This window comes from Chanodichthys erythropterus, chromosome 15 (assembly GCF_024489055.1).
Source record: "Chanodichthys erythropterus isolate Z2021 chromosome 15, ASM2448905v1, whole genome shotgun sequence".
Lineage (NCBI taxonomy): Eukaryota > Metazoa > Chordata > Actinopteri > Cypriniformes > Xenocyprididae > Chanodichthys > Chanodichthys erythropterus.
In genome coordinates, this window is record NC_090235.1 from 5385307 (window position 1) to 5404611 (window position 19305).

Below are 19305 nucleotides of genomic sequence, written 5' to 3' on the forward strand. Positions count from 1 at the left end.
TGACCCACATTATACGGCTGACAGACGGCAATGGTTGGAGTTAAAAATCATAATTTGTGTTCAACTGAAGAAACAACGTCACCTATATCTTGGATGCCCTGGGGGTAAGCAGATAAACATCAAATTTTCATTTTTGGGTGAACTATCCCTTTAAATTTTGGTTTCAGATGGACTTTAAGGAATATCAATACTGTATGGTCCTATAAGCACTGCAATACATATAAGCAGGACAACTGCTTATATTAAAAATCTTATGTTAAAAAACACAAAGTCGGCGACAATCGCATTTTCCAAAAATATCATTTATTTTCACATAAGAATCTTCACATTAACTGTTTTTTTTTTTTTTTAATCAAAGTTCTTTTTTTATATAATCCTCTTTATATACATAATATACATTTTACACAATACATGTACAAAATAAGAATATGAGAATGAAAAAAGGAAAACAAAATAATAAAAAAAGGAATCAAAGTGACCTAACTGTTAATCGTGTACAGCTGCGTCAGTCGTACGAACAACTGTCCGGAATTGAGCTTGAACGGCTACATCATGTCAGAGTCAGTGTATGTGGTGTTTCGTTCATAGTGCTTTAGCTGATTAGTGTTATAAATGTTTCCCCACACTAAATGTTCCTGATAGTATATAGTATATGTAGATTTACAACAAAATAGCTAAGCTTATATTGTAGTGATAGACCAATATATCAGACAGACCAGTTAATCAGGCGATATTTGGCCATTTTGCGATTCATCAGTCACTATTTTTTGGGGGGTGGATTTTTATTAAATATTATGTAAATAAATGTTTATTTAATCTAAAATATCTCAATTGCTATCATTAAATTGCATATATATATTATATATGCAGTTTAATGATTTTGAATGTCTCCTGTCATTAATATTTTTATTATCTGTGTTATATTACACTTAGGTAACCCTGCTTTTTTGATATCAGTACCAGAATAAATTAATTACATTTTTTGGCCACTAATCTTTTGCAATATTTAGTATTGTTCAATTACGGACATATTTTCTTGAATTTCATTTTTTCTTTCTGCCCAATGAACAGCTTCAATTAATTAAAACGTCTGTTCTTACTTATGAAGTTTGTTTCCAGGTGTACATTAGTGATTGTGTGAGAGTGTGCTTCTCATTGATTGTGCTTGGCAGTGCTTGAGGGTGCTGATCTGACCCACCGTCGCAGGACATACCATCACAGATCCTCTGTTAACACACACACACGCTTGGGAGGAAGTGTGTGTATTTGGCCAATAACATCATTTCCCTTTTTGCCACCTTTTCATCTACCCATCAACACATGAATCCAACGAGTCTCACGCGTCTCTTTTCCTCCCTCTCCATCACACAGTAAACATCTTTGCTCATTATATACAGTAATTTGTTCTGCAGCAAAACTAATAACTTACTAACTCTTTAAACAATGAATGTACAAAAACAACACAGCATTTCTGAATGGAAGTGTGTCAGTGGGTTTGGTAAACAGTATCGGATGCCGCCGTTTTCCGCCGCCAGGGTGCCGGTGCCCAATCTGGAACCGCTCTGTTCGTGTCCCATCACAGGCACCAGCACCAATTCGGTGGAAAAGTGGTACATGTGTGTTCTGTGCTGCATTTCCAGGTTTAAATCCAGGTACAGCACACAGTCTTGTAAAATCATGAGACAGTGAGAATAAAACCCACTGAGTGGATGCTACATAAATTAATACGAAACTCAATTATTTCTCTGGATCTACAAAACATGAGAAAACAATGAACGGTTTGATCGCTCTACTCCTCCGCGAGAAGCTCTGTGGTCTTTGGCTCATTCTTGGCTTGCGTCCCCTCATTATGACACTCAAATAAAGAGGTTGTCCATATTCCAAGTACATGTTAATTCCAATTCTGCATTACTGTTTCAGTTTGTACTTATCCAGGTTTTGAGTGGTCAGACGTTTATATGAAAAAAAAAAATGGAAAAAGAAAAAACAACCCTTTTAACATGAACAATATTTCCAGAAAAATACTGACGTCTCGTTTTTTTTGTTTCTTTAGAAGTGTCCGAAATTTCAAAGTCCTCTTAATTCCAGTTACGCTTCTCCAGCGCCACCAGCAGTGTGAAAGAGCTCTGCTTCCTGTACGCTTCTCCCAATGGCCAGCACTGGGATGTAAAGAGCTACCTCTGTGTGCTTCCATCAACACAGGCTGCCGTCAATATAGTCTTTTGTAAGTGTAATTTAGTCCAGTGTCCATCTCACTGTAGGACCAACAATAATAAAAGTGGGAGTAAGGTTGTGAGAACAGTCCAGGATGCTCCTGAAATGGCGGAGTTTGTCCTTGTGCTTTTCTGTACTTCAGGAAGAGCCACAACAGGATCATCTGTAACATGGAAATAATATATTAGATATTTAGTTTTTTAGTAGTTGGAGATGTTACACAAAGATAAGGCCAGAAACCTATATATTATATATATATATATATATATATATATATATATATATATATATATATATATATATATATATATATATATATATATATATATATATATATATATATATATATATATATATATATATATATATATATATATATATATATATATATATATATATATATGGGTCAATGACGTGACGGGTCATTTTTCTGTCCAAAGGCCTTAATAATAATAAAAAACAAAGAATTGACATCCAAAGTTAGTACAGGTAGTACAACTAGAACTCTTTTATTGAATCTAAAAGGTTTTAATTATATTTTGCTACATATAAAGGTATTTTAACGATTTTTAAGTGTCAAAAGGTCATTCGGTTTAACCGTTCAAAGGCCAATACAGCCATTTCATTTGTGATTAAAATAGCTTAAAATGTAATGAATGTATATATTTTTTATTCTGGCATGATTTTATAACATCATATATCAACATAGTGCAACTGGTATTAAAATTTTGTGTAGAAGTCATCGTTTTGTTATGAGAAAAATGTATTTCATTAATGTCATTCGGAGTAACCAATATAAAGGGACCATTTTGGATCAAGTCATGCGACAGGATGTGACATCATTCACACAGAACCACATGGCCATGAAGCAAAGTAACTAACTCTCTTTTAACTATTTGAAAAATTCATGTTTTCACTTGCTCATATGTAGGGCTGCACAACGATTAATCGCGATTAATCGTTTGCAAAATAAAAGTCTGTGTTTACATAATATATGTGTGTGTTCTGTGTATAATAATTATGTATATATAAATACATGCACATACATGAATATATTTAAGAAAAAAATGATATTTATATATAAAATATTTATATTTATGTGATATGAAATATATATAAATATATATATATATATTTATATTTGCATATATTTCTTAAATTTATACATGCATGTGCATGTATTTATATATACATAATTATTATACACAGAACACACACATATATTATGTAAACACAGACTTTTATTTTGCAAACGATTAATCGCGATTATTTGTTGTGCAGCCCTACTCATATGCATGTCCCGAAACATAACGTCATTCGGTACAACCGCTATAAAACATGGAAAATGTTGTTATATATTTTAAAAACTTGTACTAAATATAAAATGTTTGATTGTCCTTTTGCCAAAATTTTGGTTTTGACACTTTGGAATGACACTTTTGGTTATACCAAATGACGATTTTTTCAAACAATGCTAACAGGCTGATATCTAGCTAGCTAGCAAAATATTTTTTGTCATTTGGTATAACCAAGAGTGTCATTCGGTAAAACCGAAATTTATATATATATATATTACACACACACACACACACACACACACACACACACACACACACACACACACACACACACACACACACACACACACACACACACATAAATAGAGTTTTAAAACTTAATCGATGTGACCATACCTGCTGGTAACCGATTAGAGGGTGTGTGAGCACCTCCCCCTGTGCCCACCTTAGATCCACTTCCTGTGCCAACCCTGGCTTCTTGAGAGCCTAAATGGGAAATAAAAAAAAAAACCCACCAGTGAATACACAGATCATCTGACATGCAAAATTTGTGGAATTTTAAAATCTGCCAGTTCACCTACACACCACCAGGGCGTCGATACTCACCATCATTGGCAACTACGTCTACTCTGAGTCTCAGACACTCCTCTCCGTGGTGGTGCAGTGGTTTGGCTGTAAGGCAAAAAAAGAGAAGGCTGTCAGGATAGAGGAAGATAAAAGGACAATGTAGGGAGGTAAATGAGTAAATGGGTAGCAGACAGGTTAATTATAAAGGAGGTTAATAGTGTTAGACGTGTAGTGGCTAATCCACTTCTCTTCAGCAGCAGCCACCTGGACCGGTGACCTGTGTCTGATCTCTTTTATTACCGAACTGTACTCTAATTCTTAAGGTGCCTACACACTAGAGTTTACACTGTGTCAGGCTGCAAATCCATTGACTTAATGGATGGTGTGTCAAAAAGTTGAGAAAATTGGGTATAGTTGTGCTTTAATAATAATAATAATAATAAAAAAACAAACATATTTGTGTTTGACTTTAAACTGACATGGATCTTTCCACACCGTCACAGTGGATCTAATGCATTTTATCCATCAAACACTCCACTTTTTACTGCACAGTGTTTGCAAAATTAGCTTTTTCAGAAGTACGCTTTCCTAGAAGGGTCTAAATTGGGTTGCTGAATTTCACCATTGTTAATTCTAGACCTCCATATCCTATTCCACATGCTCGCTGAATTGCGTTCCTTGTGTTTCCGACTGCCCAAACTCCCCAAGGATAGCCCGTGGGGATGCCAGAAAGACACGTAGCGGTTCTGCTGCCAGTTTAGCAGTCCACAACGCAAATTGAAATGTATTCATTACTGTGGTGCTAAAGAAGGGCTCAAATATGACTCATAGACTTTGCATTCAGCGTATGGTTTGTGGGGCAATAAATCTATAACCGGTTTTCAGATGTTAGAAAACATTTCCACCCCTAACCATTCTTCAAAACAACCCACCATAAATGTTCGCATTCATAGCTTAAGTGCAATTTAAGTGCAAACTTTTTAAGGCCTGTACTCACAGATGTAGTAGTAGCTCTCGCCCTGTCGGAACTCTTTTCCCAGAGTGAATGGAGTGAAGCGCTGGAACTTCTCGGAGAACTTTTCGGGTGCGTGCGGGGCGAAAGGGTGGCCGCATTCCCAGCGCATCTGGTCGTAAGATTGTGGCCGGCAAGTGTCATAGTCTTCACGTTCCACCATGTAGAGCACGTAGCGCTCGGCGTCCTGTGACGGCACTTCGCCCAGTGGGTAGTGAGGGCACACGATGTCTAGGTAGTCATTGAGGCGTACCTCAACCGCATAGTTGTTCTTTCGGAACCTGAAGGAATAAGACAGATTTCATAAATATTTTTTTGTAGACAAACTTTATAAGAGCAATGCAATGAAGCAAATATAAATAAGCTATGAAACTCAATTTTGGGAGACAAGATCATCTAATATTACAGATCGGCAGCAAGCAAGAAGCAAGAAAACGAGAATAACTCCAGCGATGTCACTCCCAGTGGTGACAAGAATTCTTCATTTAAAGAACTTTCACAGAGCGAGTGACTTGAATGCCAAGCCTGATGCAATCACATTTTCAATTGCCCTTGCATTGATCTACAATACTATCTCAAAGACGACCAGACGGCAAATCACAAAGGGATGGCGACAGGGAAGAAAAGACAAAAAATGCGAACAATGGAAAGACAGATGAGTATGTTGATTTCTTTGCAGAAGAGAAGCCGGGACAGATGCATGATTATAGATTATTCTAAACATCGGTTCATTGATCGAACCGCACGCTGTCTGTAGACAGAGAATAGGTCAGAGCTAGCGAAAATGGCAGGAACATGGCGTGAATGTGTGCAACGTATTGATCTCGCTCGCCTCGTGAGAGCAGAGTCTTATTTGTGCAAAGACATTTGCAATCTGTCAGGTTGCATCACCAGGTGATGACTATTGACTATCTGCAGAAACACGCTCAAACTCACAAACACAAATAGAGAAAGAAATCTGTTTTTCGTCAACACAACCTTACTCATTACAGATAAACACACACACTCCGGCTGACGGAGTCATACACACCCTGTCTACGCCACACTTCTCCCTTTCATTTGACACACGGAGGGAGGCGGCAGAGACAGTCTGCCTGTCTGCTCGTCTCCACGCCCTCCCTCTCTCCGGCATTTGCTTCATTCTTAGTTCTGCTCCTGTAGCTCTTCTGGCAGTGTGCTATCTCTGTTTATGTGCTGTCCACTGATAGAAGAACGCCAGAGGTAGAAAGAATGCCCTCGTTTATTTATTCATCCATCCATCCATCCATCATCGGATGCCACTTTAGCTTCCATATGTTTGTTTCTGAGCTCAGCTCAGGTTCAGACATTTTTATCATGAGCTCAATATCAACCAGGTCTAAAAATCAGCTATAAAACTTTTTGGGCTCCCCGGGCGCAACTTTTTGGATGGAGATCAGGCTCACTTCTCATACTCTCAAACGTATTTCTTTCTTGTGGAGTCGGATTTTTTGCAGTCTGAGATTTACTATTAAAGGCCAAGTTTTGTGAGTGACGCTTGCTAATGCTTGCTACCCCTTAAAGTCATGATGAGGACAGATCTTTTGTTCCATATTGTAACTTACATCGAAGGACTATCGAAAAAGATAAAAATTTAGGGCGTCAGGGCTGGGACAATAAAACGATGCATCAAATATCGAGAAATGATTCTGGATTGATTCTGATATTTTCTGAATGTATCGCAATTCTCTCTCGAATCGATTCTGAGCTTAGTTTTTAATAACAGATGGCACTGTGTGACGCACAAGCGCTCTTCTTCGTGAGCCTTTGAGCATGCAGTTAAAAACTAGCCAAGAGCGCCATCTGCTGTTAAAAAGTAAGCACAGACTCAATTTAAGAGAGAATCACGATGCAATCGTAAAGTATCAGAATCGATCCGCGAATCGTGATTCATCGATATGCTGTCCCAGCCCTATAGGGCGGGGACTTGGTTTCTGTCCATTGGATGATTGGATGGAGGAAGATGCATGCTTGCAGTCGACAGTAAAAAAGGTGCAGGGTTTACGTGGGCTAAATGATTAGCGAATTCCAGCATACATCACCTGAGAAAAGTCACCGGAAGATCGAGTTATCACTTATTGATTAAAAATGACAAGATCATTTGTTTTTTTAAATGAAACATGCATGGATGAACAATCATTTAGAAAATAGTAACCAATTACTACACATATTTGTAACTTGCACCGTTTACGCAAAGGATCTGAATTGTGTGGCTTTTAAATGTAAAACATTTAGACTTAAAATTTCCATCTGGAAACATAGCCATTACTTATAATGAAGGAGCTTTGTAAGGAGCTCAGCTGAAAAATTGAATCACAAACCTCTCAAGGGCCTACATGAGCGTCACAGACACTAACTGCGATCCCCCTAATTTCTGGAGAATTTCAGCTTTCCTCCCTGTCTGGCTTAAACGGCAGTAGCGTTATTTCTCGGAGTGGGTGTTTCTCTCGGTGTGTGACAACATCCACACGTCTGCTCAATGATCAAAGTCTGCAGAGTCTCTCTCGCTCTCTCTTTTTCTTGTTTGTTGATGGGGGGGGGACCCCTTGGTCTTAGGACAGACGATCTGGCTCCAGACCCCTTCTAGTCTTACACACACATACAGCCCTTTTAATTGGCCTGCTGCTTTCACTCACTGCAGATCCAAACACACACACACAAACTTAGCACTTCCAGACACACACTTCAATTCTCTGGTGGCCGTGTACGGCAGTCACATACTGATGCATCTTTGTGTGATGAATGAAGCAAATACACCTCACCGCCAATAATAATTTACATGTCTCACATTCTTTAAATGCTGTCACCAGATGCTTGGGAGCAGTCATCTGGTGCAGCAGCAACACACACCCCCCGTTAAAGCCCTGATTAAAATCTGTTTGTGGTATGGCCCCAATGTGTTCATCAAAAAGGGGTCGGGAGGGGGGGCAATTAAAACACAAAGACTGGAATTAAAGTGGTCCCAGAGGGGGGCAATTATGCTGCTCCCCCCTCAGACCCTGGGGGCTGGGAGTCAGTGGGGAGGGTGGGAGAAAGCAGTGGGGGATGGACTCTGTCTCAATACAGGGGTCAGCGGGTGCTCCCTGCGCCAGTGTCCTTTCAAACGCTACAGTTGCTTCATCAATGCCTTTATTCATACAGTAATGCCATTCGCTCATTCTTGCATCATTCATCACACATACTGAGCTCAACTTCATCTTGAGCATCCATTGATGAACTTAAATCATTTATGCTTTGTCCTTTTTTTTGTTGTCAGGCTTCAAAAAAGGCTTGATAATGCTCTTAAGTTTTAAAAAAGAGAGGCAGCTGGGATATTAAACATGTTCTCTTTTTCTCAGTTTTTAATCTTGTAAGTTACTATGCTTTATTATCTATAATGATAAAAAAATCTAAGTCTAAAAATGATAGAACAAAAAAATATCAAAATCAAACCAAATAATACAAAAAAAAATGATTATCATTATTATTTCTTAATTATTCAAGTGAAAATGAGAACGAATGTATGAACTCTATGCTTAAATTATGAAATCTGAAACCTGGCGGACGAATGCGGGTGCTTGTGAGTCACGTCCGTGCTTACCGTAACAAGTGAATAACTGAAGTTCTTTAATCCTGAACTCAACTTCCTGTAAATATCAGTGGAATGCTCTGCCGATAGATGCCAAATGGACAACTGTAGGGTTAAGCTCAGGTCTCTTAATCTTTAGTTCAAAGTTTTGTCGTTGTTGTTCTTTTTTACCCCCTCTAAGTCTGTCTATCAATTGGTCTCTCCCTCCTCTCCCTCTCTCATTTCAACACTCTATCACTCGCTGGAATGTTGGAGCTCAGAGAAACGGGGGGATGATCAGTGGGGGGGTGAGGGGTTGAGGAAATGCTCGGAGTCAGCAGCACAGACCTTAACACACACACACACACACACACACACACACACACACACACACACACACACACACACACACACACACACACACACACACACACGCAGGGATGTTAGTTAACACTCTAGAAAACGCACAAGTTAACATTCTTTCCACATTCACCTGTTTATAAGGGAAGGTCTGGGGTATTTAAACACATTTTGCCACACACACACACTCCAACAATAGGCCTGCCGACATCCCTGTCATTCGATCTGCGATCTTTTGTAGCTTTCACCACCTGATACTACAGTCTAAATGGTAATTAATGAAATTCTGACCCCGGATCTGTTCAAATATCCATCCTTCACTCTCGCCCTCACACCTGCGTTCACTGGCTGAAATGACTGTCATTAGCCCCTGAAACCTCTGCCGCTTTAATTCAGTGCTAATGCAAGCGCCGTTGTTCTGGGTGACTGGTTCGGAATGCAGTGTGGCAGGATCATCGGGTGCTCTGTGCTCCGGGATTACCCAGCCTAGGTTGCCGAAGGGCCAGGGGCCTCATTCAGTTTAATGCAAGCAGAAAGAGAGAGAGAGATGAGGGGCCCATAGCAAGCTCTTTATTGTTCTGAAACACAGTTGGAGCGTTACAGTGGAGTGGCTTGGTTGGAAATGCAACAAAGGCTGGCGGGGAGGTAGAAAAAGAGCGATGGAAGGAAAAAGGGAAATGAATTGGTGTGGCAGTTTGGTTTGGAAAGGAATTTTTTTTCTAGATTTTCGCAAAAAAAATGAGAAGAAGCTTTGTACTGTGCAGGTGTAAGAGAGATAAAGAATGCAAAGAAAGGAAAAAAAGCAAAGAATCCTTTGATACACCAAAAACGGAGCCAGCTCTTGTGCTTGTCCTCGCCCCAACTCGGACCAGTCTCGTTCTTTCATCTTTTCTTCAATCCATCCATCTCTGTCCACTCTCTCGGTTCGTCTCTCAGCACTCAATAAGCCTGTTTGATCCCCCATTCATTCTCCCTGCGACCCCGCCCCCAAGGCGCTCTCAACCAATCATAAACCGATTAGCTGGAATTCACGGTATGTTGGTTAGTGACCTACGTTTGTGGACACCAACTCTGGCCCTTCTCGATTGCCATAGCAACTAAATTCGACCAGTTCCTCCATTTGAGACAATATTCCACACTGGGGTTTTTTCAATCCATCTTGTTTACATTCATCTTATCGACATCAATCTTTTTTCTTTCTCTTCAAATTGCTCAATCTTTTGTCTCTCAGCACCACTGATCAAGATGTCAGATTTGCTTTCTCCAATGACTGAACTCTTTTCTCTTTTGTAAAGAAATGGCATGCGATAAAGATCTACTCAAAAATACAGTTTCACAATTTTTTTTAAAGCAAATATAGCTGACAATCTAAGGTGTTTATAATAACATAAGCTATATTCCTAAACTCTTAATTGGTATGGTGTCTTAAAAGCTGCTTTAGGAATTAGTTGCTTAATTCCTTATTTGTCCGATCTGTCACAGTAAATACTGGTCAACTTTATCAATTGGCTTTGCCCAGCTACGATATCCTCTCGTAGATAAATAAATTCCATAAATAATTAAAAACACGGAAGCACTCAGTGTGAAGGGAAATGAGAAGCACAGAAGGCGACTCATATCACTATGAAAATGGCTTCAGTAGTTCCTTGCATTGTTTAAGCAATAGCCATCCTGCAGGGGGCGTGGCCTCTCGCACCGTGTCGTAATAAAATGCGTGCGACGCGTCGTGGGAATGGACCTTCACCTTAAAAACCAGCCCATTCAAGAACAGTACAAACAACAAGAGTGCGGAGACAAAAACTCATGGGGTTGAGATTGTGACAACAAGATCCTAACACAACAAACACACACTCTCACACATAACACATCCCTGACAAATACTTAGTGTATTATTGTAAACACAGCTTTAAATACACATTCAGCTGTTCTTAAATATGAAAGGAACTGATGAAACATTTAAGATAAATCAAAGATGTTCAATAATAAGATGAAAGGGAGGAAACGAAATGATTGCGAGAAGTAAGAACAATTCTGGGAATCTGAGGGAGTGAAATACTGTGACATCACTGTATGATAAGAGAGAAAGATAACAGTATTATTGCTGCAGGTGTAATGAACATTTAAAATGAAGTGTGTGGGAAAGTACAGAGGGAAAAATTAAAGACAAAGGTGTAAAGGCACGTGTTTTCTTGAAACTGAGCTGTAGACAAAACTATCACTTTCTCAAGCCCTTTAACTCGTGTGAATAATAATTCAAAGAGTATGCATGCGTACGAGGAAGTGTGTGTCTGAGACTCGTGTAAGAAAAGGGTCGCTTGCGTGCGCGAGTGTGTGAGAAAGGTATTGTTTATTGTACACGCAGGATGTGCCATTTTCCCGGGAAAACACTTGGCCAGGAAACTCATGCTTAACGAGGGAAAAGGCAGTCTCCTCAACCTTTGGCTAGAGTTCACTTGTTCACAGAGGTTTGTAAATTACAACACGGTAAACAAAATTCACACATTTCGTTATACATTATATAAGCAATTATATAAAGAAAGCACTTCTGCCTGATAGGGACTGCATGTAGAAGCCTGAACCAACAAGGACTTTGCTAGAGAAGATTATCATGGGTCAGCAATCAGCGAAAAAAGCAAGATAAAATTTATAAGACGACAGATTAAAAGCCGATTACAATCTGGAGAAGGGATGGAGGGAAGGAAGAAGTCAATTCTGCGGAATGGGTTTATCTTTAAAATGTGTAAAATGTTTGTGTTTCATCTTCAAAAAGAAAAATGATGAGATTTTTAATGAAATCTGAGAGATTTTGGTTCCTCCACTGAGTCAATTCACTTCATTAAACATAAGGAAACATAATCCATATAAACTGAGAGGTTTATTTTGACACTTTATATGATGAACAAATTTAAAGGGGTGGTTGATTATGATTTCACTTTTTTTAACTTTAGTTAGTGTGTAATGTGTTTGAGCATCAACATCTGCAAAGTTATAATGCTCAAAGTTCAATGCAAAGGGAGATTTTCTTCTACAGAAATCGCTTTTTAAGGACTACAACAAATGGCTGGTATAGAGACTACAACGAGCTTCCTGAGTTGGTGACCTCACAAACCACAAAACATAAACCCTGCCCCCGAGAACACGCAACAAAGGGGGCGAGGCCATGTTGGGCTGTTTTAGAGAAGAGGAAGAGTTGTTGTAGTAAAGTGTTGTTGCCATGCCGTCATTTTACGTCGGACAGCTTGACGGCAAATGCAAGTCAACGAGTTGCATTGTAAAAGTTGTAACTTCTTCCATCAGTGTCCGACTCCGGTTTGAACAAAGTAAGGCTGAATGCCGTTACTGACAATCGCCATTTTGGCAGCGTGAGATTCTCCAGCTTTGTTGTTGTTGTTGAGCAACCTAAGCGTGAGCTGGTAAAACTCCGCCCTCTTTTGGAAAGGGGGCCGGGAGCAGCAGCTCATTTGCATTTAAAGGGACAGATGCAAAAAAAGTTGTGTTTTTGCTCACACCCAGGGGCAAATTTGACAAGCTATAATAAATGATCTGTGGGGTATTTTGAGCTGAAACTTCACAGACACATCCTGTGGACACCAGAGACTTATATTACATTTTGTAAAAGGGGCATTATAGGTCCCCTTTAAATTTAGGCTTTTATTCATATATAAACTTCGACCGATGCACATATATAGCTTATCAAATATAGTACTTCCTTGATTTTCATTTGTTTTTCGAAGATGAATGAAAGTCTTATGGACTTGGAACGATTTATGTTTCTGCCGGTGGGTGCCCACACTCCATGAAGCTGCATACTCCCTTTATAGTGCCCCATGCCATCCTAAGTGGCTGCCTATGCCAATGCCAGGATCCACCACTGCTGATGATTATGGAGTTAATTACTTATAATGCAATTTAACAAAAACCCAGAAAGCACAAGCTTTTGTGTCAGGTTATGTTGTAATGCTAAATATAATGGTAGAATTGTGTGTATTACGAGCCGCCAGGACCCCTTGTGAGATCCATCAATCAGAGAGGTTCTCGAATCTCAATTGATTTTTTTATTGGTTAAAATGAATAGAGAATATCTCATGTTTTTCCCTGGGTGCTTGACCATTTCCGTGGGAGTAAACAATGACAATTTTCTTTTTTGAGTGAATAACCCTTTAAATGGAAATGTGCACTAAACTAGCTAAAAAACAAACACTCAATGGGCGGGAATCTGTAGAGCTTTGTGAATGACAGCCATCTGTATTCCGTGGATATCGCCTGAATTCAGAGTAAGGGAATGGACGGAATAGGCATGAAGAAGGTGAAAGGGAGGAGAAAAGGGAAGCGAGACAGGCTCTGGTGGTTATGGCTGCCAACACCGATAAAGAAAGGCAAAGAAAAAAATTAACACCTCTTTTTCTCCCTTCTTTCACAGAGAGAAAGGAAATAAGGACAGGAACTGAATAAAAGGATGAAAAGCTCTGGTGTGTATGGCTGAGATAAAAGGTAGAGGGAATGAGGGAGAAGCCAGACAGGAGACCAGGAAAGAGGTGGGCTCGAGTGGCGGCCTCCCTATTTGAAGGCCACCAGAGAGAGTGACAGACTACAGAGAGTGAATGGCACTTCATCACTCACTCTCTCACTGTCAGTGTAACACACACAGATCTGATGAGTTTAATGCTAAGTGACATGTAGACAAAAGCAAAATGGCACTTTATCACCGGTTTCTATCTCCACTTCTCCTCTCCGCACACATTTACAGACGCGCACAGTGACAGACACACCGCATGAATGGCTCTTCATTTCGGCTGTGAACTCTGCCCCGCAATTGGTCACACTAGCCCCTGGTTTTGTTCCACTGCAGATCTGTGGTGGGAGCGTGCTAATTTGGCTGGAACGTATAACAAAAAAGCACTTAGCTGGCAAAACCCCACAAGCAAAAAGCCCCATTCCCTGGAAAAAACACCAGTGAATGGGACATTTTGGGTAGAAAACCAAGAAAGCCCCATTTCTGGCTGAATTAAACCATGTAAAAGGCCTTTTTACAGGGTGAAACAGTAACACAATGGGGTGATCGCGAACAAGCGGAGAAAAAGCAAAAATGTGAGGAGGTCGGAGAGTTTTGGGGTACCGATGGGATTGGGGCAGAGCAAAACGATAGAGGGAAAGAGTTAAAGAAAAAGCAGCAGAGGAGAGGTTGAACTTTGTGCCAGTTAACCATGCGGTACAGGGCAAGCAGCCAGAGGAAAGGGAGGAGGTTTGGGTAGGACAGGTAGGAGAGAGAGAGCGAAGCCAAAGAAAGAGAAAAAGAGACAGAAGAAAGATACAGAAAGAGAAGAAATCTCTATAAGCCTTTAAGTGCTGATAAAATAAGATTTAGCATCCATGAGTAATATTAAAAGATTAGTTCACACAACAAATGAAATTTCTGTCATTTTTTACTTAATCTCTTGTCATTCCATGTTTCCATATATGGAACATGAAAGGAAAAATTGTGAATGGTGTATTAATCACTCTTTGCCATACTATTACAATAAATGGGACTGGAGCTTTCAAGCTTCCAAATCATCAAAAAATAAAAAATAAAACTGGTTAATGAACTTTTTTGCCAGTTAACCATTATATAGTTATGTACTCTATTCCAAATCTTCTGAAGTCATGCATGTGGTGAAGGCTGAGTGAAAAAAACCCACAACATTTTAGTTGTTATTCATAAAAAAGGACCAGATCATTGAGTTGGTGAGTATATAATTCATGAACACTTCAGACAAGTTTTATGAACTGGATAAACTGATTGAACATTGAAATGATTCCACTTAAAAGAATGAATTGTTCATGAAATGGACTTTGTCCTCATCTCCTGAACTTTCATAAACATGCCAAAGAAATCTAGGCCACATTTTCAGTGAGTAATGACTTGTTCTGTTCCTCACACAAAGCTATCATGTGACTTCAGAAATCTTGGAATATAGTCAATTGGAGCTCTTTTATGATATCTGTTAATATGATGATGGTGCACTGCTTTCTGTCGCTTTCGGCTTGCAACAATATAAATAAATCATTTTTAATTTTGGGTGAACGATTCCTTTAATGAATTACAAGTCATAAAGTTGTACTTCCAAATAGTTAAACAGAGAAAAACACACTCTGCAGGAGCGCACAGAGAATTTAACAGAGGAAGTTTGGTTAATAAATATACGAGTGAGTCAGTGAATCATAAACAAGTGCTGAGTTACAACTGCTCACCAGGACACTCCTTAATCAGCTCTCACAGAAACACACCTTCCAATTGATCAACAATCGACCGTGAGCAACACTACAACACATGTGTTTCAGCAAGCAGCTGCAAGCACAATAAGAACATGCACCAACAAATTCAAACATGCGTGTTGACACGACCTGACTCAGAATCACCTCTCATGCTGAAGAAAAAAAAAAGTGTGCTCAGCTGCAATGGTCTGATGACCCTAGAGTCATCCTTCCCCCCAAGACTTATACACACCTACACACATATGCACACAGGCTGTCAAACATATGCATCAGAGATATGAATGCAAATGCAGTCACATTATAATATTTACTGGACTTTATTTCCTTTGTATAATGAATTGAAAAAAAAAAAAAAAGAAATGCAGAAAGAAAGAAGTGAATAAAGGGAGAAAAAAAAGGAGTGCAGAAAAAAAACGAAAGCATCTCCACCAGCCCCTCTGGTATTTCTATGAAAACAGGATTAGATCACAGAGAGAGAGAGAGAGAGAGGGAGAGAGAGAGAGAGAGAGGGAGAGAGAGGGGTTGGTGGGGGGGGATTATGATATGGAATAAAAATAGTAAGTGTGTGGATTACACAGGCGCTAAAATGATCGCTGTTGTTTGGACATTGACATAATCATTACATCTGCTGAAGCAAACGCTTATTGTTCTAAGAGTGGATGGGTTAAATGTGTGTGTGTGTTTTCTGTGTTATATGTGTTTCTACACTAATTCAGTTTCACTGCCTTTGGGCTCTTGGAATAGATCTTGGACTATTAACACCAATTGAAGACTTCAGATGCAAAAGCCTCTAAGTGCCGTCTGAAATTTTCTTCTAAAATTAGCATTTTTTAATCAAGCTTGTATGTTTAGGTTCAGTGAGTTCACTTTAATGGCAATTAATAGGTCATTTTCATTGACATTAAAGTGAAATAACTGAACATAAACATACAAGCTTGATAAAAATGCTCATTTTAGAAGAAAATTTCAGACGGCACTTAGAGGCTTTTGCATCTGAAGTCTTGAATAATTCAAAGTTGACAAAAACATTACTGTAACTCAGCCTGACCCCACATCTTATTTGCCAGGTTTAGCTTCAAGAAATCTGATTCATTTGAACGAATCGGTTCGTTTCAGTGAACCGGTTTAAAATCAAGAACTCCTTTGAGTCTTCACCCGAGACTGTGGTCTTCACTCAAAAGTGTTCTCAGAAGTCAATGCGAGAAAATTAATGCCTTTTGTGGTTTAATATTTGGATAAATACTGCTGTATTTAGTTTCATACGCTATTTAGTTAGAGTTTGTTTCGCCAGATGAAATTTCTTACCCGCTGGAGAATACATTGAACCACCTTGCTTTGTATATACACAGAAACAAAGTTCTCCTTTCAGTCCACCGCAAACGCTCGGTGAGTCGGTTCAACAGAATCTTTAAAAAGGTTCAGAATTGATTCGTTCGCGTTTTCCTCGTATCGGCAATTCGAGTTTTGCAATCCCAGCTCCAGTCATCTGCTCTACGCCTATCAGTCATCGGAAAAGTCACTCAGCATTCAGCACCTATTTCAACACCTCACGGATTCATAGCTACACGTCAAAAAATAAAACGCTCCCGTACGCTTCCTCGTATTTTCAATTTAATCTTAATTTTCAACTCATGAATTAACAACGCCAAATAAAGCCAGGTCCGTGAAGGTATTTTAATGTTGAGTGTACATTAAATAAAAAATGACCATAACCATAACTTAGGCTTCTATTCCTGTTAAAATGTGTACGAGAACGAGCATAGTCAGCACACACCCAGCGAACATCAATTCTTCTTAGAAAGAGGCAGATAGATAGATGATCACATGTACAAACAGGTAAACAATCATTCCGGTAATGGGTAATAGATAGATTATGACGCAATAAGAGTGCCTGGATTATGCAATCTGTTACAGGTAAAGATGTAGCCTAACATCACGTCAAAACGCATCCACAGTGTAAACAAGCACGAGTCTTTAACTCTGCAGACTTACTAAATTCACTGACCATAAAACCAGTATTAAATGCAAATAAACATTAACATGAAGAAAAAAAAAGTTCTAATAATTTATTTAAACCTTACAAAACAATTAAATACCAAAATGAATGATGCTGGAGTTCGCAAAAAGTTATTACTAGCAGCGTTTCAGCGCATTAGCCTATCACAACATTAAATTCAGGGATAAATGAGGTAGAAATGACAAAAGTAGCTACTTACTTAGGGTTGGTACTATTCCAGAAAACAGTGTGTCTCTCAGCAGAAACGAGCAAAGCGCAGATACTCGCTGAGAGGTATAAAAGCCACACCAGATCCATTATAGACCCTCTGTGATTCAATCCAAATTAAGAAAATTACCAGCTATAGGTAAAGTTTTTTCTAAAGCCCTGTTTCCGTACAGCCGTGTAGCTATAAACTGCTCTTAAACTAGTTAATGTGCGGTTTGTACTCAGCGCTACAAAGACTGACAATAAATCAAGAGATCCGCGTCTGTTATCTATGTATTCAGTGCTGAATGAAACTTTCTTTGCGTCGCATTTTGGTTTTGTAGAAAGTCCTTCGCACAAGCCACGCCCACAGCTCCAGCAGCCAATCAACAGACAGACTTCATTCTCCACAACGGAGAAGCAGTCGATCGCCCTCTACAGATGTATTGTAGCTTGTAGCTCAGAATGACGTTGGGGAATCGATTGAAAACATATTTTCTCGAATATACTGTGATAAACTATTCTTGGAAATCTGACATGGTTATGGAACAAACACAATATGATTAACAATAAACGTTTAATATCGATTCCCTCCCGGGCAGTCAAAGGACATCGCGTTCTGATTGGATTATGCGACAGAACTAAAGTGCTAAATGTTGGAAATGCCTGCTTTTAACACTTAGGGTATAAATGCTTTCATCTTCCACAATCAACAAAAGTCTCTATAAAGAACAAGCCATTGACACTTTCACACAGACTCGAAATGCAAGTTAGGCTAGTCTTTGGTCAATCCAATTTGGTCTGTCTTTTTGTTTTCTCTAGTAGTTTATACTTGATGAATGAGTTGAATACAATTGATTAACCTCCAACAGAGAAGAGTCAAACAAATCATGTTCTCCTAATATAAAAGTATATGAATTAGGCTACTTTTAACACACGTAATTTGATCAACTTCTTAAACACTGAAGTAGCCTATACATTCTTTAGGTTTGCAGATCATCTTAGTGTTGTTTAATGCACAATGTGTATTTGAATAGCCTTCTCATTTGACCTACTGCTTTTTGCACAATATACACTAAAAATGCTGGGTTAAAAACAACCCAAGATGGGTTGAAAATGGACAAATCCAGCAACTGGGTTGTTTTAACCCACCGGTTGGGTTAAATGTTTGCCCAACCTGCTGGGTAGTTTTATTTAACTCAACTATTGTTTAAAAATTGCTGTATTGCTTCCTTAAAAATAACACAAAGTATGTTGGAAATGAACATTTATTAATATGTTTATTAAATGAACATTTAAGTTTAATGAATAATATTAAACAATAAACATTTATTAAATTGATTAATAAATAGTCACCTTTTGATTATTGTTGCCTAATTACGTGTCTTATTTTTGATTTCCAACCTATTTTGGGTTAATTTTAAGCCAGCCACATAGTCATTTTTAAACAATAGTTGGGTTAAATAAAACTGCTCAGCACTTTGGGAAAACATTTAACCCAACTGCTGGGTTAAAACAACCCAATCGCTGGGTTTGTCCATTTTCAACCCAACTTGAGTTGTTTTTAACCCAGTATAGCGGGGAAGTATGCATATTTGGACACAAGGATAATGTAATGGGGGAAAAAAAGCTGTCTATGCTTATTTAAGAAATCATTTTTCATTCTAGTAAATGTCTAGTGTGCACCTCACATCTTCAATATAGTCTCACTATTACACATACACACTTGTGACTGTGTATTGCACAATACACACTGTCTGTTGACAGATTCAAGAAGAGCCAGCAGGCATTTTAGCACTCTTGTCAAAACAGCAGTTACTTCTGCTGAATG

General features: G+C 38.9%; 1 protein-coding gene across 1 annotated transcript; it reads right to left on the reverse strand.

Annotated features, from left to right (window-relative positions):
• Window positions 1–1961: 1961 nt before the first annotated feature.
• On the reverse strand, window positions 1962–17768 carry efna1a (ephrin-A1a). Its single transcript, XM_067411154.1, has 5 exons — window positions 17488–17768; window positions 5077–5372; window positions 4119–4184; window positions 3909–3998; window positions 1962–2377 (listed from the first exon to the last, which is right to left on the reverse strand). Exons 1-5 carry the CDS (start codon window positions 17583–17585, stop codon window positions 2253–2255), a joined length of 675 nt encoding a protein of 224 aa, XP_067267255.1. The 5' UTR covers window positions 17586–17768; the 3' UTR covers window positions 1962–2252.
• Window positions 17769–19305: the final 1537 nt, after the last annotated feature.